This window comes from Cebus imitator, unplaced genomic scaffold (genome assembly GCF_001604975.1).
Source record: "Cebus imitator isolate Cc_AM_T3 unplaced genomic scaffold, Cebus_imitator-1.0 Scaffold28, whole genome shotgun sequence".
Taxonomy (NCBI): domain Eukaryota; kingdom Metazoa; phylum Chordata; class Mammalia; order Primates; family Cebidae; genus Cebus; species Cebus imitator.
The window spans coordinates 10,461,962-10,488,895 of record NW_016107343.1 but is presented as its reverse complement, the minus strand read 5'-3'; the positions used below and the strand labels follow the sequence as shown (position 1 = coordinate 10,488,895).

At 46.4% G+C, this 26,934-nt stretch overlaps 1 protein-coding gene across 3 annotated transcripts in view; it reads right to left on the bottom strand.

The window, feature by feature from the left end:
* Positions 1–26,934, bottom strand: part of UBASH3B (ubiquitin associated and SH3 domain containing B) — a 168,318-nt gene that overhangs the window by 28,583 nt on the left and 112,801 nt on the right. For 2 of the 3 annotated variants that reach the window (XM_017523573.2, XM_017523574.2), the window contains exons 2-5: positions 10,982–11,039; positions 10,058–10,244; positions 7,702–7,900; positions 1,707–1,876 (exon numbers count right to left, since the gene is read on the bottom strand). In XM_017523573.2, the coding sequence (XP_017379062.1) occupies positions 1,707–1,876; positions 7,702–7,900; positions 10,058–10,244; positions 10,982–11,039 (614 nt within the window). The remainder of the gene's footprint in view (positions 1–1,706; positions 1,877–7,701; positions 7,901–10,057; positions 10,245–10,981; positions 11,040–26,934) is intronic. The other variant, XM_017523572.2, reaches the window with a different exon arrangement.

Below are 26,934 nucleotides of genomic sequence, written 5' to 3'. Positions count from 1 at the left end.
ATCCCAGCACTTCGGGAGGCCGAGACGAGCAGATAACTTGAGGTCGGGAGTTTGAGACCAGCTTGGCCAACATGGTGAAACCCAGTGTCTACTAAAAATACAAAAATTAGCCAGGCATGGTGGTGGGAGCCTATAATCCCAGCTGCTCAGGAGGCTGAGGCAGGAGAATCTCTTGAACCCAGGAGGCAGAGGTTGTGGTAAGCTGAGATTATGTCACTGCACTCTAGCCTGGGTGAAAGAGGGAAAGTCCACCTCAAGAAAAAAAAGAAAGAAAATAAAAATAAAGCAGATCAGTGGTGGGTGGCATACCTGGGCACATCTCAAATTAAGCACAGGCTGAGTATTCTGTGCCTAGGAGCTAGGGATCTCAAATCCACTGCAGCACACTAAATCTTAACACTCAAGGAACCCACAGCCCAAACAAGTCATGTTTTAGGAGCTCGAACTCTTCCTTCCCTGTGCTTAAAACTCTTAAAACTTAAAATTCTCTCTACTGGTGGGCGCCTGTAATCCTGGCTACTTGGGAGGCTGAGGTGGAAGAATCGCTTGAACCCAGGAGGCAGAGGTTGCAGTGAGCTGAGACTGTGCCACTGCACTCCTGCCTGGACAACAAGAGTGAAACTTTGTCTTTAAAAAAAAAGAAAAAGAAAAAAAAAGACAGTATTATGCTTCCAAGATGTTACATACTTGTCTGGAAGGCAATGTTGATTCCCTCAAAAGAAGGATATTAGTCTTTCTCCTTGTGATGGAACTCAGTTGTCCCACTCAGGCTTCCCACTGGGATGTGCACAAACTCCCACAGTAGGTGGCCTGAGTTTTCTTTTCATATGTGTCTGTCCTCAAAGCTCTTTGAAGACAGGACCACATTTTAAAATTCCAGTATGCTCCAAGGTACTTTGCATGATACAGATACACAGCAAATATCTGTTGATTATGTCTTTGCAAGTTTTTTTTTTTTTTTTTTAAATGTGTTCTTCAACTCACTTAAGGTTAGACTGGTATCTTTCATTAACAACATAAATTTATATAATATTCAAAATTTTCCAATATATTATTTATTTATTCTCTCCCATTTCATCTTTTTTTTTTTTTTTTTTTTTTTTTTTTTTTTTTTTTTCATCTTTTTTTTTTTTTGAGATGGAATTTCGCTCTGTAGCCCAGGCTGGAGTGCAGTAGCACACCTGTGTCACTGCAGTGGTGCAGTCACTGCAACCCCTGCCTCCCAGGTCCCAGATCAAGCAATTCTCCTACCTCAGCCTTCCAAGTACCTGGGATTACAGGCACGAGCCACCATGCCCAGCTAATTTTTGTATTTTTTTGGTAGAGACGGGGTTTCACCACATTGGCCAGTCTGGACTTGAACTCCTGACCTCGTGATCCACCCACCTCGGCCTCCCAAAGTGCTGGGATTACAGGCGTGAGCCACCTCACCCAGCCGCATTTCAATTCTTCTTTGCTGCAGTAAGATTGGCAGGGCAGACAGGACTATGGGGATGTAACCCAGATGAACCACTTGTGACCCAGAGAGGAAGGAGGCATTCTGGAAGCTGCCCAGTGAGGCGGGCAGAGGCTGGGCCAACAGACTGCCTTGTTAGGCGCTCGCTCCATTTTCCCCCTATAGGTACCCATCTCCCTGCAGCAGTGAGCTGCTGATTCTGATCGCATCCCTGCACCTGGTAGCATCTGGAACCACAGTGAAACATTACCTCATGGTTAGCAAATCGGATATCCCGAGAAAATATGGTAGCCACCCAGTCACACCCTAGCTTGACGTCAATGTTCTGGGCCAGTTTCTCTAGGGTGGGTAGGTGGCTGGCCTGGAAGTGGTAAGCCAAGGTCACATGCAGCTGCTTCTTATGAGGTTCCACATGCACTTCTGGAAAAAGGAAGAAAAAATCAGGAGTCAGAAGGTGGTGATCATAGCAATGGTGAAGACTTAAGGAAGGGGATAGAAAGGTGCCCTGAGAAATTCTGCTTCCCACGTGACAAAGAAGACAAAAGATGTTTCTCTCCTTCACAGCAGTAGAGTAAGGGGGTAAGGGGATGGCAAGAGATTCCAAATCAAGACAATATTCAAGAGATAAAGAGCCACCGCACAGCTTTCCTCTGGGAGCTACGGGTTGGCTGCGGGCAGCTCTTTTAGTTAAGTCCTTCTCACAACCATTCCACTTGATCACCACCAGCCCCACCATTCAGACGAGGGCACCGTGACCTACGGCGATGAAATAATTTGTGTGGAAATACAGAGCATGTTTCATAACTGCATGACTCCCAAGGATGCACTGCCTTCATTTTTGAATCAGGTCTCTTAACTTCTGGGTGAGATTGATGGATAAATGAGGGGAAAAGATGGGTGTTTTCAAAGTTTAATGCCAGGTTTCTCTCAACAGCATTTTGGCTTGAATAATTATTTTTTGTGGGGGGCTGTCTTGTGCATTACAGAGTGTTTAATGGCATCCCTGGCCTCTACCCACAAGATGCCAGTAGTTTTGACAACTGAAAATGACCTCAGAAATTGCCAAATGTACCCTGGGAGGCAAAATCACCCTTAGTTGAGAAATACTGGTTTAAAGTATAGAGAATGTTATTCTAAGATACCCCAAGAGACAAAACAAGACAACCCTACCTACATGAGAGAATGGCTTTTATTTCTCCTTTATCCCTTTTTTTTTTTTTTTTTTTTTTTTTTAGACAGGGTCTTGCTCTGTTGCCCAGGCTACAGTGCAGTGGCATGATCATGGCTCGCTGCAGCCTCAACCTCCTGGGCTCAAGTGATGCTCCCCCCTCAGCTTCCTGAGTAGCTGGGAGGACAGGTGTGAACCACCATGCCGTGTCTCTTTTGTATTTTCTTTCTTTCTTCCTTTCTTTTTTGAGACAGAGTCTCACTCTGTCGTCCAGGCTGGAGTACACTGGTGCAATCTCGGCTCACTGCAACCTCCGCCTACTGGGTTCAAGTGATTCTCCTGCCTCAGCCTCCCGAGTAGCTGAGACTACAGGCGTGTACCACCACGCCTGGCTAACTTTTGTCTTTTTAGTAGAGATGAGGTTTCACTGTGTTGGCTAGGCTGGTTTCGAACTCCTGACCTCAGGTGATCCACCCGCCCTGGCCTCCCAAAGTGTCGGGACAGGCATGAGCCACTGCGCCTGGCCTGTACTTGTAAGAACTCTTGAGTCCACCTCAGGTATGTCTTTCTTCCCTTTCTACATTGAGACAGAACTCAGTTTGCTGAATGAATGGCGGCCGCAGCCCTGTGTGATTACAGGAGCTGAACTGTCTTCGGAGCCCTTTTTATTCTCACGCACAATAATAGCTGAAGCAGTGTTTTGTTGCTGTTGCGCCCACCTGGTGCTGGGTATTACATTAGAGCCTTTCCACATAGCTTCTTATTTAATCTTTGTGACCATCTAGAAAAACACTGTCACCATTTTACAGATGAGAAAACTAAGGACTGGAGATTTATACAAGTAGTCAAAGTGAATTTAACCCTTCCAAAATGATGGAGCCAGAATTCCAAGCCAAGTGTGCTAGACTCCAAAATTGATGCTTTTTGTATCACCCTGTCCTTCCTCTGGATTTCTGTTGGTTGGTATATGAAACTGGCATGGCCCAATGTAATCACTCAGTGGGAAAAGCCTATGTGAAATACAAATGGGCATTTGCATGTCTAAATCAAGTGAGAGTCTACACAGCAGAGGGATGAGGCCTTGGAGTTTTCCTAAGCATCACGGTGCCTTGTCGGCGTGTCCTTGCCTAAACCACTCTCCTTCTCTGGACATCTGTTCCCTCACTGGAAAATCAATCAAAACTGCCTCCTGGGGACAGGTTGAAGGAAGGCAAGAAGAGGGTTACCTGTGTGGACTCCCGTGAGGTCTTTCGGCTCAGGTAGAACTGAAAGACCTCAGGGGAGAAGTCTAGTCCAAAGGGGCCGAGGAGAGCTTTATCAGAACGAATGGTAATAAATGAACTTTTACAAATAAGAGATAAAAGAGGCCAAGCTATTTTTAGAAAATAATTCATGTGAGCGCTTGCTGCCTTTTTCCTTCCATGCCAATTGAGCCGAATGTGGGTCACGCAGAAAAGCAATTACCCTTTGAGTTAACTGGAGGGCAGTGTTGATTAGGGATATTCCTTGTAAAATTCCACTGCCACCTTCCTTCTCTTAGAAAGGTGACTTCTCAGAGCCATCTGCATGCAACCCTTTACTTTTTAATTTAATTTAATTTTATTCTGCCCTCAGAAGGAGTCCAGCCAGCCACACCTCCCTTGTCATCTTCAGGGCTCGCTCTAAGTGACTCTAGGAGATGTCAGAATTCTTAAGTGAGATCAGGCCCAGTCTGCTCAAGGCATCTTACAGAAACCTGCATCAAATGACTCAAAAGGAGGACATCATGTTCCCATCAGCAGACTCAGACAAGGCTGCATGCCCGTGACACTCACAGGGCACCATGCCTAGCCCTGAACTTCTGACTCACGGGTTGGCTCTTCTCTACCGCTTCTAAAAGAATAAGCTTGCCTGGCCTCAGCCCTGGGGTTCTAACTGTTTTTCATTTTTTTATTTTTTCTTTTGTTCTTAACTTAGAAAACCATCAGATCTTTTTTTTAAAAAAGTTAAGTCTAGAGGAGATGTTAAAAGGCTATATAAACTCACAAAAATATCAGTTCTTTGGCTGTTGATAAATTGGGTAACGAATAGAAGAATTGCTGAATAAATGTAAAGTTGGAAGGTTGGAAGACACATTTTTAACAAACGATGAGGTCTTTCGTGGGTGTGTAGGGATACAGTCTTGCTGTGCTGCCTAGACTGCTATGGGACTCTGGGTCTCAAGCAATACTCCTGCTTCAGCCTCCCAAAGTGCTGGGATTATAGGTGGCAGCCACCATGCCTGGCTATGATGTAGTTTTTTTTTTNTCCACCTGCCTCAGCCTTCCAAAGTGCTGGGATTACAGGCATGAGCCACGGTGCCTGGCTGCCTCTTTTGTATTTCCAATGAGGGAGAATCATCTACTGTACAAGCTAGAATAATGAAGAAATTGCAACTAGAAGAAATTAGGGAATTTGAGAATTTAAGGGGCTCGGTCAAGTCACACAGAGAATTAGTGGTCCAAGATAGAACTAGAATTTGGGCATTTGGGCATTTTGGTTTTAAGTACTTTTTTAAAATACTGCATTGCCTTCTTTGGTGTAAGTCCCGTGAGACAAGGTTCTTGGCTCTTGCTCACATTGTATCCTTACTCAGCGTATCATGCAAGTTTTCAGTACTTGTTAAATGAATAAATGCACACGAATGAATCTCCTTTGACCACTTCGAATGGAGGACGACACTAAATCTACTTGATGATATCCAGGCCTGCTAACAGCTGGAGAACACCAAGGTATAAGTTCCAGGGCAAAGACACAGTGGCCGGCTTTCCACGCCAGGTAACGAGGAGCTGGACCAGCTAAGCTGTACATGGTCACCCAGTTCTCCAGCTCCCCACCAGGGGGCCACACAAAGGCAGAGAAACGAAGCCCGCCAAGTTCATGACAGCAGGATCTTGGAGTCCTGCATCCCACTGGGAAGGCTGGGGCTTCGGCTGCTTCTCACTCGGTATGCACTCTAAGAATCTGCTGCGGCCCTAGCTGAGACTTGCTTTTCTCATTTGCAAAGGATTTGGGTTGTGTGGCTTTGACATTAGTTTTGGTTCTTGTGGGGATTTAGTGGTTCTGACAATAACTACTGTGGGATGAGTAAAAGCCATTTCCTTGAGATTGAGGGCTAAGAACAGGAAATAATTTGCCTCTCTGTTATGCTCTTTCTCTGAAATATTAAGCTCCTATGAAATGTCAGGCTTCACTGAAGTCAGGACCCAGAGACTAGTCCTGTCGCCAGGGGAAAGGAAGAGCTGGGACTGGGGGTTGGGGAGTGTAAAGAGGCCCCCTCCCCAAGTACAGAGGTGTCGTACGGTCCTTGTTCCTTCTGAGAGCACTGTGCTCCTGCAGTGATGCTGAGCCACGATCAGACGCACAGGTCCAAGCCCTGAGTGGGGCTTTTCTGGTAAAGAGGAATATGGAACAAAGGGCCTGAGCTGGCGATGAAAATAGCAGCAGGGAACAATGGCAGGTGAGGTATAGGCCAAAGGCCAAGAGACTAAGGAGCAAACTGTGTGGCTCTGCTCAGGTCTTCCCCTTCTCTGGCACTCCATAAACTAAGGGGTAGGGGGCCAGGTGCTGTAGCTCACACCTGTAATCCCAGCACTTTGGGAGGCCAAGGCAGACAGATCACAAGGTCAGGAGATCAAGACCATCCTGGCTAACACGGTGAAACCCCGTCGCTACTAAAAATACAAAAAATTAGCCGAGCATGGTGGCATGCGCCTGTAGTCCCAGCTACTGAAGAGGCTGAGGCAAGAGAATCGCTTGAACCCAGGAGACCAAGGTTGCAGTGAGCCAAGATGGCACCATTGCATTCCAGCCTGGGCAAGAAGGGTGAAACTCCGTCTCAAAAAAAAAAAAAAAAAAAAAAAAAAAAAAAAAAAAAAAAAAAAAAAAAAATTAGGGGTAGAGAAGTTCTAGGTCTCTTCCAGCTTTGCACTCAGCACTTGGCTTCCATTGCGCACCCTGGACCGTCCATTCCAGTCAGGGCAGCCTCCCCACTGTCCTCTGCTCACACCCTCTCATGCCTGCCTGTGCTCCTGCCACCCGTCCGCCTGCAGGCCTTTCCTATGTTGTCCTGATCAACATCTTCCCAGGGCGAGTTTCTTTCCTTCCATGAAGGGGGAGCCACCCGTTTTCTCTTTTCAGAGCTGATGTTACACAGGGCCTGGCCAGGAGAAACCGCCTCTTATTCTCTTCTCTGTGGCAGTCCTCATGTAGAAGGAATCCTCATAGTAGGTGACCAGTACCTGGCGATTGTGATTGCATTCTGGAGCGAGTCGACAAAGCCTGTCCCCCTACCAGATCGTGTCTGTTTCCCTGCTGTCATTAAGCTAAGTGAGCTTGTCCACACCTGTAGTCAGACAGGAAAGCTTTGCACACTTGTTCCTCGTCACCTCCGGTGTGTCTCCTGCCTCGATCACGCCTTTAAGCTAATTCCTTTGGCAGAAAATCTCAGCTGGCCTAAACTAAGAGCTCCCATGAGAAGAGCAGGAGACATTTGGACAGGATTACATTTTTTAACAGACTATGGAGGCTTAGGATCCTGTCTAATGGTTTTCAGCAAGTTTGAAGGGTATTGGCTCAGTGGATTTTATTGTGATGCAATATAGAAGTGCTTCCAGTCTCCTCTAACCCACTGAGAAAAGATTGGACTCTCGTGGGGTGAACAGTGAGACCCAGATAAACATCTATGTGGGCGGGAGCTTGGGAGGGAGAAAGGATGGTTCTTTAATTTTGAATTAGGAGGAGATGGTATGCTACAAAGGAATATGTTTCTAGTTCAGTGTGGAAGTCATTTGTGAAACTTCACCTTGGGTGTTAGGGAAGAAGCCTTAGACAGTCTGTCTCTCCAAAGATTAGCAGAAGAGAAGTGAACATTTTACAAGGGAGGAAAAAGGTGTGGGGTTGCAGGAAAAGGCTCTGGTTTTTGTCACACGTGCCCATTCCTGCAGGGCCTTCCACCTCCTAACCCCATCCTGCTCCTCCACCACCATTTCCTATCCTTTTTCCTTTCCAACTCTTTGATTGACAGGGCCCAGGGCTGGGCTGGCAGCTGTTGGCTCACCGGTTTTGGATGCAGCCTCTGCAGCAAAGTCAGCAGCAAACTTCTTGAGGACCTCCGCACTGTCTTCCTTTACAAAGAGGCCGATGAAGTTGGAGGACGTATAGAGCTCCAGGGGCAGCGGGGCCGAGAACTTACATTTCCAGCGACTGACAGTGGTCTGCAGGGCTTCCCCCAGGGCATCCACCTTGCTGTCCTCGCACTGGCAGGGAAAACAGGCAGTCTTCACTCAGAGACAAGGGGAGATGGAGGTCTGCTGCTACTTAACGTTGGTATCCTCTCCCCAGAGACTAGAGGAGGCTGATAATGCAATTATTAACCATCACCCCTGTCTGTGGCGGGAGAGAGGAACTGCAGTCTCCCAATTATTCAGACACAGATTACCCAACTGGTGGATGAACATGGGGAACGCATGACCTCTTCCCTCCTTTCCTTGCTCTGAAGTGACCCCTGTGAACACAGCCAAAATGCCGTAGGACTGGTCGAGCAGAAAGCAAGAGAGTGGAGCAAGATTGGGGAGATGTTAATCAAAGGACGCAAAACTTCAGTTAGAGAGGAGAAATAAGTTCAAAAGACCTATTGTACAGAATAGTGACTATAGCTAATCATAATTAGCTTGATTTAGGCACTCCACATCCTTACATATATTCAACCATCATGGTATACACCATAAAGGTATACGATTTTTATCAATTAGAAAATAATCAGGCTGGGCACGTTGGCTCATGCCTGTAATCCCAGCACTTTGGGAGGCCGAAGTGAGTGGATGACTTGAAGTCTGGAGTTCGAGGCCAGCCTGGCCAACATGGTGAAACCCCATCTGTACTAAAAATACAAAAATTAGCTCAATGTGGTGGATGCCTATAATCCCAGCCACTCGGGAGGCTGAGGCAGGAGAATCGCTTGAACCTGGGAGGCAGAGGTTGCAGTGAGCCGAGATCACGCCACTGGACTCCAGTTTGGGTGACAGAGTGAGACTCTGTCTCAATTAAAGAAAGAAAAACGAAAAAAAAAATCAAAGTTCTCCTTGCTTGTGAAATAAATAAATGAATGAAGGACAGTGACAGGAGAGAGCACAGCATCCCAGCAGAAGCTGCGCGTTTTCTACTGTTTTGTATCATCTGTGCCTTTTCTTTTCCTCTTAGACGATCAGAAGTTGACTCTACATCCACCCTCATGACAGTTGGGAAGAATGAGTCCCGGAGAGCTGTGACATCACCCTCCTACCTTCCTGAGAGCATTGGAAAAAAAAATACATGTCTCTCAAACTCTGGAGCATTTTGAGAAAGATCCTGGGATGACTAAGAGGAAATGATAGTCACTTTAATTTTCAGAGTGAATGGTAAAAGAGAAGGTGTTAGGAACATATTATTACCTGAGAGAGAGAAAAAAAGAGAGAATATATCTGGGGGAAAAAAGCAAAATAGTTTTTGTAAAAATGTTTTAAAATGCTATCACTTTGTTTTATCTTGAATATATGGAGATAAATCAACTCTTCTCTATTACCACAGAGAGCTAAAGTAGACAAAATGTATTTACATGTGTGATAGAGAGGGGGATTATATTTGGTCAGTAGAGGCTGGGTGCAGTGGTTCACGCCTGTAATCCCAGCACTTTGGGAGGCCGAGGCAGCCACATCACTTGAGGTCAGGAGTTCAAGACCAGCCTGGCCAACATGGTGAAACAAATACAAAAATTAGCCGAGCATGGTGGTGCATGCCTGTAATCCCAGCTACTTGGGAGGCTGAGGCAGGAGAATTGCCTGAACCTGAGAGACGGAGGTTGCAGTAAGCCGAGATCATGCCAATGAACTCCATCCTGGGTGACAGAGCTAGACTTTCTCAAAAAAAGATTGTCAGTACATAAGCTTTTTGACATCTAGGATTATAGACTAGGTAACAATGGCAGGTAAATATCTTTGCTTTCTCTAGAAAGATATTGTAGGAAAAAAACCTATAGACAGGAAATGGCTTTCCCTGTCTGTAGACTCCCGTTTTGTTCCCCGCTCTTAGCTCTTACTCTGCTTGTTGCAAGAGTGAGCAGGGAAACAGCAAACAGGGGTGAAGCTAGATCAGTGATTCTCTTCCAGCAGCCAGACCACTGCGTCTCTCACAGAGTGTTGCAATCATGGTGCTGCCCTATCCTGGGGTGCTCCTGGGCCTCAGCAGATAAAAGTAGGCAGCGTTGGGGTGAGGTGCTCATTGTGGCGCTCACTGATCCCTTGAAGGTCCCTCCAGCTCTGGGAGCCCATGACTATTCCTTCCATCTTTCTGCAAGGCTCCAGCTTTGTTCCAGGTCTAAAGGGCTGGCTGGGATCCTGGGAGCCGAGTTTCCCAGGGGTGGGGGCGCTGCTGCTCACCATAAAGAACTGGCAGAGTGTGATGTGGGGGAAGATGTTGTGTGCCTTGTTCTTCCCGCAGATCTGTTTCGACTGCTGCCAGAAGTCCGACAGCTTCTGTGCTAAGGGGCCGGTGGGACGGAGGTAGAGCACGTACTCCCGGGGCAGGGGGTCATCCAGGAAGGGGTCACCGACGTGGGAGAATAACCTGTAAGACAGAAGTGAGCCAGCAAGATGTCGCTTGAGAATAATGGGAGAGAAAAAAGAACTGAGAGACAGATCCACCCTCCATGTGCTCCAAACCCTCGGCACAGCGCAGGGAAGAGTTTTCATTCATGATTTAAAAATCTACTTCTGGAAACACACTTCATAACTAACTCTCAGATGCAGCAACTTCTGTCTTCCTTCTTGTCATATTGCCTACTCATCCTACAACTCCCTAAGAAAGTCCTAAAACCACTCTCCAAGAAGCATGCTTGGATCAACTTCAAATCCTTTCCCAATCCACTAGGACCAACCCAGCCTGTCCCTCCGGTCAGCCTATAATTAAGCCCAGGTCCCTCCAAAGACAAGGGAAGCTCCCAGAATGGTAACCTTGTGGGGTCCAGCCTGGGTAGGGATACCCTGGAAGGTAAGTAGGGTACTTTTCTAAATTGATTTGCCCAATATCCATACACCTAAAGTGAATCTCCAAGTGACTAGATGGGGGCAGAACTTATGAGGGGGGCTCTATCTGGGAATTAGAATTTTCTTTAAACAGCTCCAAGGAGAAACATGCCCTGGGGCTAGAGCAGAGGAGGCAACTGACTTGATAAATGAGCTTGATACAGTCTTTTGGCTCCTGTCTCTTCTGGAAGGGTCCATTAGAGAAAGTCTGCACCTCCCCACTCATCCACATGCACTCAGTTAATCATACACTATTTTCTCAATTTGTTTATCTCATACCAACCAGTCACATGCTGCCTGAACACTTCTTCCTCCCGTGGATGCCAAGGCTTTTTGTCTGAAAGAAGAAATCAAATTTCTATTGTTAGTATTTTTAGGCTCCTCTCAGCCTTCCTCACTGCAGAGGCAAGAGCCGAGTGTGAAGGAGGTGACATCAAAGCCCGTGTTCCACTCACTCCTCTGTGGTGGGGGGTAGACACCTGCCACAGGTTTTCCCCCAAGGGTCATATCGAGGCATATGGAAGTTAGGACTTATAATTAATTTCCATGTAATTAGCATCAGATTTGCATGCAGTCTGACAGCCCAGGCAGTCTATTTTCAGCAGTTTCCACATTAGAGTTTTATTTCTCCTTCTCTAAAGGTTGCCATGTCTTGGTTTTTCCTCCTTCCTCTTCACCCACTCGTTCTTACTGACCCAGATCCCCGACAGAGCAGATTCTTGTTTTCAGCCCCTTTGGCAGAATGTATTAGAAGTGGTGCTGATGGTTTTCTTTTTTCTTTTCTTTTTTTTTGGGAGACTGGGTCTCACTCTGTCACCCAGGCTGGAGTGCACTGATGTGATTATGGCTCACTGCAGCCTCGACCTCCTGCACTCAAGCAATCCTCCTGCCTATGCCTCCCAAGTAGCTGGGACTACAAATGCATGCCACCATATTTGGCTAATTTTTTTAATTTTTGTAGAGACAGGGTCTCATTATGTTGCCCAGGCTGCTGCTGATTATTATGATGACATAGGGCTAAATGCTCACAAAGACAATTGGTTTGGATCAGTTCACTGCCTCCCACCACCCACTTCCAACCACCACCAGGCTGGATCCATCATCTCCGAGTATTTTACAGACATCTTTGGGGACAAGGATCACTGGGTGAAAGGGAATGGCCAGAGCAGTGCAGCTATCATTCCCACTTCTGGAGAAACAACCCAAAGCATGACTAACAGTGGCTAAGTATCCGCAGGCTGGTCATAGCAGTGAGACCCAGTGTACAAGCTTACAAATGGAGCTCTTTTGAAATTATACACAGGTCTCCAAGAGCCAGATAGTTCTGGATTTGTATCCAGCTTTGCTATTCATCCATCGTTTCATTCATTCATGCATTCACGCTTACATTTATTTAGCAAATGTCTACTGAATCTCAACTATTTTGCCAACACTGTGCTAGGCTCTAGGAATACAGTAATGAACAAGACTTACATGATCCCTGCCCTAAAGGAGTTTTCTGTCGAGTAGGCAGGTTAATATTAATTATGCAGATAATTATTTAATTACATTGGTGTTAAGTGTAATGGAGGGAAAGCATAGGGAACATAAGAACATAGGACAGGGGGTTCTAACCTGGTCTGAGTGGCTGAGGAAGGAGCACTAAGAATGGAACATTTCAAGTGAAATCTGAGGGTGTAGACATATCTGGGTGGGGTGGATGGGGCATGTGGTGGTTGCTGAGGTGGAAAACACCTGGTAGATCTATTCTATAGTGAGATGTAAAGATTAAATGAGCCAGTGTAGAGAAGAAGCCTTGGACACCATCTGACCTATCATGGGTGATCAATAGGTGCTCTTTCTTGTCCCTTCACACTAGGTTGATTCAAGATCCTTGGGAGGGAGAAGAGATGAGCGGGAATCTGAGTTACACTGACGCTCTCTGCAAGCATCCTTTCCCCAACTGGCTGCTAAACCCACCCCTCCTTCCTTGCCCTACCCTTCTATGGAACAATTAGATGACCGATGCTGTGGGAATCACAGGGTTGGATTGGAAGGGACCTCAGAGATCCCAACTTCTTCATTTGACACAAGGCAAAACTCAGGTGGAAAGAAGTGACGAAATATGCTTTAAGCAGCCTGGCTGGGGCGATGGCTGAGCAAAGGATAGCGTCTGTTGTTCTGCTCCACAGAGAGATGGTTTTAAGACAAGCTAAAGACTGTCCCTTCCCCCATGAAAGTCTCTGCACAGATACCAAATGATCAGTATGGGGAAGTCTACACAGCTAATGAGAACAGCATTGTAAAAGACAAGTTTACTTACAGGGAGACGAAGTTACGGAGAAGCAAGACAGCTCCGTCTGCTCCCCTTGGAACAGCTGGTGCAGAAAAGGCTAGAAGCACAGACACCCACACACGCTCATTCCCACGCTTTGACAAGGTGCTTAACTGCTGCTTGTCTGGGCAGACAAGGTTGCAGCCTTTTCTGTTTCCTCATGACTTACCAGACAATTAGAGGCCACACATCGTGCTTATTTTCAGTATAGAAGCCGTGTACCCACAAAAGAACACAAATCCTGACCTTTTAGAGGTTAGAATCTCTGAGGAATTAAAGTCATCAAAAAAGGACCCATTGTTCCAAAAACAACTGGGAAAAGGAAAACTGATTTGTGGCACCAGACAATGTGCTATTTATATAAAGAATCCAATTTCTTTTTTTCTACACCCTTCCCCCAATGAAATGTATCCAACTGAAATTGAATTTATTTCTTCCGAGGCACTAGGAGTATCCTCTGGAAATGAAAGATCTAATTAAGTTATGGTCCTCTAACTCAAAAGACAAGTTTTGGAAAGAGTTCAAAGTAAAAGCTGAAAAAGATAATGAAAGGTTTGGGTGATAAGATGATGATGAAAGGCTAAGGAAATCCAAAGTCTTTGTTCTGAAAAGCCGAGATCTAAGAGGTCCCCGGTTTGGTGGAAGGTTGTCGTATCAGGTGCACATGCTTCCGGGGGGCGGGGGGGGGGGGGGGGGGGGAGGTGGCCAACATAAAATAAGCACAAAGCGCTCAAGTTAGCTACCAGGAAGGACTTTCTGGCAGCCGTGTATTTTAAAGTTTTTATTTTCATTTTTGAAAGCTTCAAGAAAGTTCTTACCTATCTGAAACAGGGGTGTACAATTCTCCAGGCAGGAGGTTGCAGGAGTAAAATCTCATTTTCCCTAAGGTCGTGAGCCACACACAAACCTTGCTGGCCCTTCACCCACTGCCAGGCTGGCACCGATTTGGGCTAAGCATGTTCCCATAACTCTGCCCACAGAAAAGACTGAACATGGGCACGGCAGAACAAGTCTCCCCCTCTCCACTCTGCTGAAGGAAAACTGTTGCCATAGAGCACCCACCTCCATGGTCCACCCATGGGGCCAATGCCAAGGGCAAGTGGGAGTATGCGGGGTGCACCGCAAACCCCAGTCTGGGCCTGCGCATCTGCTACCCTCAGAGTGACTCAGGAGTTGGCAGAGAGTTTACTCAGAGACTGTCTGAGACCTCGAGGAGATAAAGGAGGCATATCCTTTTAAACTAAAATGCACCCATTGGATTATAGCAACAAATGACAGCAATCAATGATTTCAATAGCACCTTTCTGGTTAGAGCTAGTGAAATGTGAATTGTTGAAGTTTTATCATGTGTGAACCTAAATTTGACTTCTGATCCTAGCCCTAACCTTTCCAATAATGTGTAGGGTTCATTTGTAGCAGAATATGAAAAAGAAATAGTGTAAAAACTCTTGTGCCCACTAAGGATGGAGAAGAACCGCACAAAGAAGAGAAACATAATGGCTGATTAAAAAAAACAGGGGAGCAGTGGTCCTTCCCACAGGGGAGGTGCCAGCAGCCCACCAAAGGCCTTGCAGCCCTGGGGGGTGGGGGGATTCTTCCTACTTTGTACCCTCAGCACTGAGGATTTTTGAATTCAAGGTTGGCCTGGCCCCAGAGGCACGGAGAAACCTCTCATGCCCTTGAAGGAGGTTGGCAAGGAGAAATGGCTTTCCCATTAGTCTGCCTGAGACAAAGCAGCATCCTTCTTCCTGCCTTCCCCCCTCCTTTTCCTCCTTCCCTCTCTCGCTTTCTTCCTTCCTTCTTTCCCTCCCTCCTCTCCCTCTTTCTTTTTCTTCTACTCTTTTTTTTCTTTTTTTTTTCCCCATTTATTTATTTTATTGTATTTTAGGTTTTGGGGTACATGTGAAGAACATGCAAGATTGTTGCATAGGTACACACGTGGCAGTGTGATTTGCTGCCTTCCTCCCCAACACCTACATCTGGCATCTCTCCCCTTGCTATCTCTCCCCAGCTCCCCGCCCCCCACCGTCCCTCCCCTATTTCCCCCCAACTGACCCCAGTGTGTAGTGCTCCCCTCCCTTTGTCCCTGTGCTCTCATCGTTCCAACACCCGCCTATGAGTGAGAACATGCGGTGTTTGATCTTCTGCTCCTCTGTCAGTTTGCTGAGAATGATGGTTTCCAGGTTCATCCATGTCCCTACAAAGGACACAAACTCATCGTTTTTGATGGCTGCATAATATTCCATGGTGTATATGTGCCACGTTTTCCCTGTCCAGTCTATCGTCGATGGGCATTTGAGTTGGTCTACTCTCTTTTTTCTTCTCCTCCTAAGGAACCCTTACCAGGAAACTAAATGAAAACCAAAGACAAAGCCCCTGAATCATCACGGGATGTAAAAGGAGGAGGAAGCATGGTCCCGGCATGTAGACAGTCTTAGAGAGAATCAGACACACATGCATCTTCTTACAATGCAATCTGCCAAGGGCCATGACAGAGACGTGCAGGGCGCTAAGAGAGCTCACGGTGCGTCCAGCTCCGCAGTGGCAAGTTTCCAAGCCTGAGGCTCTCAAATTGTACCCCAAGCTACTCTAGGTCAGAATACCACAGCAAACTCAAAGAGGTGCCACTGGATATTTTAAATGTTATAAGGGAAACATAGCAATACTCATCATCTGCTGAACACCATATCGCCTTCTAGCTTTAGGCAGTGAGAGTTCACAGTATTAGGCTGGGCTGAATTCTTGAGGTCCTATCTTTGCGAAGCTGCAGTTTTAGCAACTATTATAATAAAAACCAAGTACCCAGTGAAAATCCACGTGGAATAGGTAATGAGAGTGACAGTGCCCCTCTGATTCTGATCCTAAGACTTGAACAGTTGTGCAGTGCCCCACAGACATATATAACCCATTAGTAAGTGGCTGTGGTTATTTAAGAATAGGCCAGGCGCAGTGGTTCACACCTGTAATCCCAGCACTTTGGGAAGTCCAGGCAGGTAGATCACGAGGTCAGGAGTTCAAGACTAGCCTAACTAAGATGGTGAAATCCCGTCTCTACTAAAAATACAAAAATTAGCTGGGCGTGGTGATGTGCACCTGTAATCCCACCTACTTGGGAGGCTGAGGCAGAGAACTGCTTGAAACCGGGAGAGTGGAGGCTGCAGTGAGCCAAGATCAGGCCACTGCACTCCAGCCTAGGCGACAGAGCGAGACTGTCTCCGTCTCAAAAAAAAAAAGAATAAAAATACTATTTTTCTTTCAATGTGTTGTGTGTGTGTGTGTGTGTGTGTTTTGACATGACTCTTAAGCTGTCAGGACACAAATACTTATTAAGGTGTTTACATCTAACTAAATAAACAGAGCTGTTGGTATTTAGGTTGGCCCATAGGCTTTATGTAAAAATTACTGAGACACTAGGAGATTGTGGGCTGAGAAAGATTAAGGCTCTTTCCTTTTTTTTTTTCTTTTTTTTTTTTATAGACAGGGTTTCACCATGTTGGTCAGGCTGGCCTTGAACTCCCAACTTCAGGTGCTCTGCCCGCCTTAGCCTCCAAAGTGCTTGGATTACAGGTGTGAGCCACCACGCCCGGCCGGGCTCTTTCCTAAAAGAAATGATGCTTGATCTGGACCATAAAACCTAAATAAGAGGCTGGGCGCAGTGGCTCACACCTGTAATCCCAGCACTTTGGGAGGCCAAGGCAGGTGGATCACAGGAGGTCAGGAGTTTGAGAACAGCCTGAGCAACATGGTGAAACGCTGTCTCTACTAAAAATATAAAAATTAGCCGGGCATGATGGCCAGTGTCTGTAATCCCAGCTACTTGGAGGATGAGGCAGGAGAACTGCTTGACCCTGGGAGGTGGAGGTTGCAGAGAACTGAGATTGCGCCATTGCAATTCAGCCTGGGCAACAAAAGCAAAACTCCATCTCAAAAAAAAAAAAGAAAGAAAGAAAGAAAAAAAGCTAAGTAAGAGCTGGATAGAGAAAGAAAGGAAAGGAGAAGGACATTTGAAGTAGAGAGAATGGCATCAGCAAACGAATGAAGGCAAGAGACAGCACTGCATGTGCAGGAAAATCCGAGTTTGGTAATGCTAGAGCCAAAATTGTAAAGCTGGAAGAGGGTAAAGATAAGGCCTTTGCAGATACCTAAAAACGTAGGCAGGAGATAGCTCACGAAGGCCTTATGTGCCATTTTAGAGCTTGGACCTCATCTCAAATTAAGCAAGAGAGAGGCATGATCAGATTTATTTGCATCGAAGGATAAATTTCGGAGAGATGTAGTTGAATGCTGGGAAACTAGAAGGCCTTGACAATCAATGGGAAGAACACACTGAGAGGCTGAACTGAAGCAGTGACAATGAGGATGCTGAAAACGAGGTTTAGATGCTTGGCTGAATAAAGCTGCGCCTGATCTGGCACTGCAGGTTGAATATTTATGTGGGTGGTAGAGGCACCCCCTGAATGAAAATGCAGGAGAAACAAGTTGGGGCTGAGGGTGATGGTGACAGTGAGTTTGGTATTGTTCCAGGCAAACAGCGAGACCAGGTATCACTGAAGAGACATAAGCAGTCTTGTTCTTAGGTATTGTGTTCTTTGTTGGCTTGACTGCATTTTCTTTTCTCTTTGTTTATAATCCAGACATTTCTTTTGGGCCATCCGTTGAGTTCCTATTTCTTGTCTAAGGAATACCTTCTGCTCCCAAATCACTCAATGCTGTGGTCAAAAAAATACTTAAGACATCCTCGACTCAGGGGGATAGGTTCTCTAGGGGTGTCTGCCTTCAGAGGAGAGCTCCCCTGTTTTATTGCCATTTGATAAAACTCAAATATCTGACACCTGCAGTAAAAAGCCAGAGACAATACGTAGGCTAATGGAATGAAAAATATATTCCCTCAAAATAGTAAGACCGATTCAGTTAAGTAGAAGTCTAATTTGTTGGGCTTTCTAGTTACTGGGAGCTGTATTATCCTTGGCTTTGATTGCTGGTGGACTCATACTCATGGTGGCAGGCAGCGCACCTGCTCCATGCATTGCTTCCCTGTGACTGAGGACTGACTTGTTCTTGTAGGAAATGAAAAGGCACAGGGTCAAGTATGTAATCCTTCAAGTGGATGAAACTCCCTAGGCAACCAAAATTAAATTATATCTTTCCTTCATGTAGCTAAGACGATCTTAAATTTGGAAACATTTAATACTAACTATATGTTTTAAAATGTTCTCAACCTCCAGGATACCAGTTATTAAGTTTTCTACACCTAACAGTTTGAATTCAATTAAAAGATGACCTAATTAATCAGATGCCTCGTTCTCCTCCCTCAAAATCAGCTTAAAAGTTGGCAATGAGCTGGGTGCGGTGGCTCACACCTGTAATCCCAGCACTTTGGGAGGCTAAGGCAGGCGGATCACCTGAGGTCAGGAGTTCGAGACCAGCCTGGCCAATATGGCGAAACCCCATCTCTAAAAAAATAAAAAAATAAAGTTGGCAATGAACTGCGGGATGGAAAAGCTGACGTAGAAGCCAACTCCTATTTTTCCTGGTTGGAGAGTCCAGCCACACAGTGGTTACTGTTGTACGAAGGAGGATGGAGGTATTCTTTTGAGGTATATTTGGAAAGCAACACTTTTTCATAAAGTAGTTTTAGGTAGAAATACCAGAACTTTTTGTTGCACTCTGTGAATCGCTGAATCAGTAATCAACATCCTCACAGGATACTCCACAGAGTGCCTGCGGCTGGCGGCCATCTTGAGAACAGAGGGCACACAGGTGACTCTCCACCTATTTGCCTCTCTTGTAGAAGAAAAATAAGGATAAGGGAATCAATCATGATCAACGGCCTTTATGTACCAGGCACTTCAGACTTTAAACTTTTATGCTGTGGTTTGCTTGGCCCTGCCAAGTCTTATGTTGGAATTTGATCTCCAGTGTTGGAGGTGGGGCCTGGTGGGAAGCGTCTGGATCACGGAGGTGGATTCCTCATGAATGGCTTGGAGTCAGTCTCCTGGGAGTGAGTTCTCACTCTGTTTCCATGAGAGCTGGCTGTTGAAAAAAGCCTGACAGCTTCTCCCCAGTCTCTCTCCCTTCCTCTCTCCAGAAAATGTCTCCTCCCCTTGCCTTCTGTCATGAGTGGAAGCTTCCTGAGGTTCTTGACAGAAGCAGATGCTGGAGTCATGCTTCTCGTATAGTCTGCATAACTATGAGCCAAATAAACGTCTTTCCGTTATAGATGGCCCAGCCTCAGGTATGGAGCTAATACGAATGGATTAAGCTACCTCATGACAAGCTTATGAAGCCAGTATTGTTAGGAACCTCCATGCACCTGGGTGGCTCTGCCCTGACTGGCCAGCAGTCAAGTCATCTCTGTAACAGGGGCTGGTTCTAGAGGCTGTGATTAAAAGTCCATAAATCAGTGAAATAAGTATACTGAGTAGTTGTCAATCTTGGGAGGGTCAGATGTTTAATTTTGTTTTGTAATATATGAGTAAATAGACTGGTAGCTCACGCCTGTAATCCCAGCACTTTGGGAGGCCAAGGCGGGCGAATCACTCGAGGTCAGGAGTTTGAGACTAGCCTGGCCAACAGAGTGAAACCCTGTCTCTACTCAAAATACAAAAATTAGTTGGGCGTGGTGATGAGTGCCTGTAATCCCAGCCACTCGGGAGGCTGAGGCAGGAGAATCGCTTGCACCGGGAGGCAGAGGTTGTAGTGAGCTGATCATATATATATATATACACACACACACATATATATGATCTACATATAGATCATATATATGATGATTTGGTACCCAAAATTTTATATATATATGAGTAAATACATGATTTGGTACCCAAAACTGACCCCAATATGGTATTTGAGTCCTCATGCCATCCAGAGAGTCCTCACGGACACAGCATTTTTGCTTCTCCACAGAGTGACCTCTTGACAGGAGAGTCATTGGTCATGGTGGTGGGAAGCACACTGTCTGTATCTAGTCACCAAATGAAGCCATCAGGTCCAGGATATCTACTTCTCTGTTCCCTGTACTTTCTCAGTTAAGCAATGTGGCAGCAGGACTGAAGGCCGCTTGAGATTTAGAAAAATCTCTCTTGAGAAGGATGCATGAAGATCATCCCATCTAGCGAACTACTCAGAAGGGCTCCCAGGCTACCAGTCATTTTTATCCTATTACAGATGAGGAAACTGAGGTTTCAGGCCGCACAGCAGGCACGCAAGTCAACAGCTACAAGTCAAGAGCCATTTATTCAGCACCTGAGGTCCATGTTTAAGGTCCAAATAAGTACAGAGAGATCATTAAGACACTGACCTTGGGCGGGGCGCAGTGGCTCGCGCCTGTAACCCCAGCACTTTGGGAGGCTGAGGCGGGCGGATTACGAGGTCAAGAGATGGAGACTGTCCTGGCCAACATGGTGAAACCCATTCTCTACTTAAAATACAAAAATTAGCCAGGTGTGATAGCATGCACCTGTAGTCCCAGCTACTCAGGAGGCTGAGCAGGAGAATCGCTTGAACCGGAGAGGCAGAGGTTGCAGTGAGCCGAGATCGCACCATTGCACTCCAGCCTGGGTGACAGAGGGAGACTCCATCTCAAAAAAATAAAAACGCTTACTCTCAGAGATTAATAATAGAAGTCTGGGCTCTTCTATACCCACAGCTGCGTCTTCTCCAGACTCCTGTCAATAGGACTACTGAGGGGAAGGGGCTGGGGACATGAGTGGGTGGTGGGAGACTAGACGCACAACTGAGTCTAGGGATAGGTAAAACATGTCCAATGCACGTCATAGCCAAGCAAAGATGCTTGTTACTATATCCTATTTTACATCACTTATGCCACTTCTCCTAATTGGCAACTACATCTATATTCCTGGCAGAATAAGATAAGGCAGTTCATGATCGCTCTTGACTCATGGAGGCCACCATATCACTTGGAGATGCTTCTCCCCCCACTCATTCCACTGAGAAGGACCCTGGGTATCTACAGCTGCTATCCTGTCCCTCTCCTTTTGCTTCTTCCCTCAAGACAGGCAGCCTTCACAGCCTAGTGAAAGGACATCACCCTTCAGCAGTGCCCCAGCCGCTCTGGGTGACTAATACAGGAGACTGCATACCTCAGACAACGCCTAACCTGCCACAATCTTAAGCTAAGCAGTAAATGATGTGTAGAGTGGCCGCAGGCAATGGCATGAGAATGAGACTATGTCACATGAAGCTGTGTAAAGGGAGGGTAAAATCACTGGAGCCACAATCACAGCCCAGGAGCAGCCTGGGCTCCAGGTCCAGGGCTTAAACATACATGGGTTCCCAGGCATGAGGCTTCCAAAAGACTCACACGTTGGAGATAGGGGCTAGACACAAAGCATCCAGTAACCCAATGGGCTGAGAGCCAGCGGTCCTTCAGGCAGTGGTTGCTAGAGCAGTTAATTAATGATCAACCACTTCTAGTCCGCTAAACTTCTTCCTCCACTGAGGTGGAACTCACCCCTATGAAAAAGCTGTCACTCCTCTTCTGAAGTACCTGCTGTGTCCCGTCATGTCTGAGCAAGCAGCCGGACCAACTCTTTCTTCCCGTTCACCCTCTAAGTCACTTGGATGAGCTGGAATCCTTGAGTCTCAGGTCAAAGCAAGGGTCCCACTCACCAGTGTTGAAGCAGTAAGCCCAGAGCCTTGGGAAGAGTCGCAAGTGCTCGCTCTCCCCTGGAAACTCAGGAAGACGTGGCCAATAAGCCTTTCTTTAGGCATAATCATGGATCTCTACTCCAGACCCTTGGTGCCTTCCAGGCTGGAATGGGGCTCCTGGACAGAAGAGGAAGTGAGGGATATTGAGAATTTCAATGTCTGCCTCTCTGTCTTAGGGCTTGTGCCCCTGACATTTACCTTAGCTAAATCAGCAGAAGCTTTCCTTCATATCTTCCAAAGACAAAAGTGAATAAAACTGAACCTAGTCTCTGTGGGTGCAAGTCTAGACATGAAAAAAAAAAAAGAGCTTTTATGACTATAAAACAACAAATCCTGTTAATCTAAAAAGGATAGCTTCCCTCTGCATTTTTTTTCTATGCATCAGAATTGACTTGCTTATAGGCTTTAGCTAAATACCCATTCCTCTTGAATTCTACCTTTTTTTCTTTGGCAAAGTTTCAGTTCCATCCCACGCTATAATCAGCATGCTTCCTTTTTCTCTCCTGTTGGCTTAGGCTGGTTCGAGGAATGGAATCTACCCCATGTGCAGAGCAGAGGCAGCCTGATTCCAGGCACTCCAGTGACCAGGGATGAAAGATGCTAGCAGAGCAATTAACCTAATTCCTTGAATTCACACACAACAGCACCTCTCATCTACCACTGTCTGTTAGCTGAGGCTTCGGTTTCTCATAGAGTCACTCTCTCAGCTACCGGTGGCCAATAAGAGCCATGCAATTCAGTCCCACCTCTAATCGACAGAGACCAAATAAGTGTTGGGGAAGCATTGGAGGAGTAGCTAAGAGCTGCACAAGCCAAGGAGGAGAAGCAGTGGTATTTCAGCCAAACCTTGCAGGCTAGAGTAAAATCAGGGACTGGCCACATACAGCTGCCTCTAGCAGGTACTTGCAGGAGCTGGAACATGGGTAGGTGTCTTTTTCCCAAAGGAAGTCATTTCTTACTTTGATGCTTTCATTTTTTAATTTTCAGAAAGGAGGTGATTACAAGTCCACAGAGAGATTGAGAAAGAAAGGTGTGATATCTATAAAGTGTTTTGAGGTCCTCAAAAGCAACCATAAGTGATCAACAGCGATTTTGACTGCAAAGGATCTTAGGACCATCCTGTCCATTCCTCCTTATGGCCTGATGAGACTGTACCTTAGACCATCCTTGACCTTTGAAGAACTTTTTCCTTTTCTCACAGACATTAAAAGTAGGAGATCCAGCAATGTCTCTGGGTTGCTTAATGCCCCTTGCACTCAGGAAGTTTTTCCATGTGTCCAAACTCCTTCCAACAATACTCAAATTCATGTCACCCTTTTCTGTACCTGGTAGAGTTGCTCACCCTTTCCTACATAATAAAATTATTTATTCTATCACTTTCACACAAGGAAGTCCAGCTACTTTTTATTACCAAGGCCAGTAAAATAGGCTTGCAAAGAGCCTAGGCAGTTCAGTTGCACAATCTCATCTCTGAAGTCGTGCCCCCTCTCCCCTTGCCTCTTCCCCATGAGGCTGAGAGAGGGCAGTAGAGAAGCCTGTCAGTAAATATCAACCATAATGGCCCTACCCATTTCCTTCAGAGGAAATGAAACTAATGGAGAAACATATATTGATCATAAAGACTCAATTTCAGAATCAGTCTCCTGGCGGTGAACCCTTTCAGTTAGCTGGGGTTAATGGCCTCTGCTTTCAGCTGTTGTCCAGTCTGAGAGCTGCACATCCCACAATCAACGTGATAGCAGGCCTGCTGGGGACATTACCACCAAGGCCAGCCAATGGGAAGAAAAATGCTCCGGGCTTTTTTATAAAGCTAATCAGCGAAAGGAAAAAAAAAAATTTCCTGAGCTATTTGGGGGCTTAAGCAGGCCTTCCAGCTGAAGGCCTCCAACTTGTGGGGGAGGCCTCTCTCTCCTATCAACAAGACTCTGTTTTCCAACCCATAAAGAGCCTATTAGGCAGCCCTCCTTAGGGGGTGGTTAGCAGGGAAAATGCTGTTTAGGTTTCCTGATGTTTTTATGTGGCAGGGCCCAGCAGCCCATATAGGAGGCCTTGTTTTGTTCTTGCTAAAAAGGGGCTGGAACTCTGGCCTCTGCTGTTGAGAGGCAGCAGTTTGTAATTGGGAAACCAGCCATTAGGCCATGGGTGGTGACATAATAAAACACATTTCTCTTTGCCTCTGTTATGTGTTCCTCTAACATCTAGACAATGCCTTTCTGCTCCCCAAGATCAATGACTTTTTTCGCAGAGGCACAGGTGGGAGCACATTCTTGGAGTAAATCTCTCATTAGCTATGGGACCCTGGACAAGTTAATTATCCTAAAACTCACTTTCCCAATCTCTTAAATGGTGATATAACTGCCTTACAGGGTAGAATAATGATTAATATCACATAATGTATTTGAAGAGCTCAGCACAATGTCTGGCATACATTAGGTACTTAACAGAAATAACCTTTGCACATACCCCTATGCATATTACTAATGAATCTTTGCATTTTCCTGGAATAAATGTCTCTAAATTCCATGCTAATAGAAATATTTCGAGACTAGGGATGGGAAGACCCAGATTCTTTCTCTGCTAAAATAATCTACAACCATCTGGGAAGGTCTTAAGGAATGTATAGGATTCAGGGAGAGAGAAAAGCTCCTCAGATAAGGCGATAACATAAGGAAAGGCGCAGAGGCAGAAACCACCCCGGAACGGGTGATGGTGGCGGAGTCTACTGAAGACGACACCCGACGCAGATTGTTGGGAGCCAGGCAGGGGAGTTTAGATTTGATGAAGAAGAAAATGGGGAGTCACTGAGAACTCTCAGCGGGCGTGGAGAAGATGAAAGCAACATTTCCCACTATCTGTTGTCATCTAGGCTGCCAACAGAGGGTGTGCATTTCTGCTGAGCGGAGGTATCCTAAGAGAGGAGTGACAGCTCCGAGCTGGCGTCCACAGTCAGGCTCTGGGAGAGGCTGGCCAGGGCTGCCTTCTTCCTCGGAGATCCTTGGAGTTCCTCAGATCAAGTCACTCGCGCTCTCTCTGAAGCCTTTATTCCCCAATCCGCAGAGTAGTAACATCACTGCCCATCTGAATACCTCTGGAGGGAGTAAGTTTCAAAAGATCTCTCAATTGTATGCAGTGAACTATTATTATTCCCTAGGAAACAGAGGATCAGAAGCTTGGCTCTGTCTTACCCAAGGACAACAGCAAGCCAGGGGCACGGTGATCCCAGAATGAGATCACAGATGTTATTAGGTAGGTGCAAAAGTAATTGTGGTTTTTGCCATTGAAAGTAACGGTAAAAACCCGTCAGGCGCGGTGGATCACACCTGTAATCCCAACACTTTTGGAGGCTGAGGTGGGAGGATCATTTGAGGTCAGGAGTTCCAGACCAGGCTGACCAACATGGTGAAAACCCGTCTCTACTCAGAATACAAAAATTAGCCGGGTGTGGTGGCACATGCCTATAATCCCAGTACTTGGGAAGCTGAGGCAGGGGAATCGCTTGAACCCGGGAGGCAGAGGTTCAGTGAGCCAAGATTGCGCCACTGCACTCCAGCCTGGGGGACAGAGTGAGCTTCCGTCTCAAAAACAAACAAACAAAATAATGGTGAAAACCACACTTAATTTTGCACCAACCTAGCAACACTTTGCACAGTCACCTACCCTTAATAGATGCTCAATAAATATGACCATGAGTTATATTTTTATGACTAACTTCTCTCCAGAACTTTTCATTTCTGCAGGCTTCCACGCACTCTTTCTCTGAGAGATACTTGGGGGTGGAGTGGAATATGAGTTGGTTCTCCGGCCACTCGTTCCATTTCATGTCTAAGGCGTCAGTCTCTGACTGCCAGTCCAGGAGATTCTGTTCCTAGGTTACAGGTTCTGCAGAGCACCACAGAAATCAGGCATCTGGGAGGAACAGTGTTAGCTGTGTGGAATCTCTGCATCCCTGCAGAGGAAAGTCCAGCTGGTTTGGGGCCAAGGGTGTCCATTGAGTGAAAGGGCCTGTTTCTCTCTGGGTGCTATGGAATGGGGAGGCTAACAGTGAACCCCCAGACTCCTATCAAGGCTGGCAACCGATGGGGAAGTGCTCCCAGGTGTGTTAAAGGGGTATGGTGATCTCCGAATGAGATCACAGATGTGATCTATCTTCCTGCTCTATTGCCCAGGCTGGAGTGCAGTGGCACAATCTCAGCTCACTGCAACCTCCACTTCCCAGGTTCAAGCGACTCTCTTGCTTCAGCCTCCTGAGTAGCTGGGACTACAGGCATGCACCACNTCTTGATGCCCAGGCTGGAGTGCAATGGTATGATCTCAGCTCACTACAACCTCTGCCTCCTGGGTTCAGAAAGGCTCTGGGGGAAGACACAGAAAACTGAGAAGGCAGTGACTGCTCCTAGGGAGGAAAAGAATGGAGCTTACTTATGAAAATGAGGTGTAACACCAGGGCCACGGTAGTGCTGAAGCTGTTCTTAAGATTTTCATATAATCATGCTCATGAATTCTCATAATAGCCCATGAAGTGGGTAGAACATCATTATGATTTTTATTTCACACATTAGGATAAGGAGGTAACAGGTTAAAAGATTTGTTCATCTTCATTTCCAGTCATTAATGCAGGAGAGGTGTGACTAGAGCCCTACTCTCCCTTGTCCAGAGCTCTGACGTACCACTGGATCTCAGGGAGCAAAGGGGCAGCGAGGGTGGCATGAAGTGAACCTCCATTGTGGCAATTGGTTGGTAGGATTTAAAACGGAGGAAACAGCCGCAACCACACCACACCAAAAGAAAAGAAAAGAAACAAAAGAATCTGAGGCTGGGCACGGCGGCTCATGCCTGCAATCCTAGCACTTCGCAAGGCCAAGGCAGGCGGATCACCTGAAGTCAGGAGTTCGAGATCATCCTAGCCAACATGGTGAAACCTTGCCTCTACTAAAAATACAAAATTAGCCAAGCATGGCGGCGCATGCCTATAATCCCAGCTACTCGGGAGGCTGAGGCAGGAGAATCGCTTGAACCCAGGAGGCAGAGGTTGCAGTGAGCAGAGATCGCACCATTGCACTCCAGCATGGGCAACAAGAGGGAAACGCCGTTAAAAGAAAAAAATCAGCCAGTCGCGGTGGTGCATGTCTGTAGTCCCAGCTACTCAGGAGGCTGAGGCAAGAGAATCGCTTGAACCTGGGAAATGGAGATTGCAGTGAGCCAAGATTGTGCCACCGCATTCCAGCCAGGGCGATAGAGCAAGACTCTG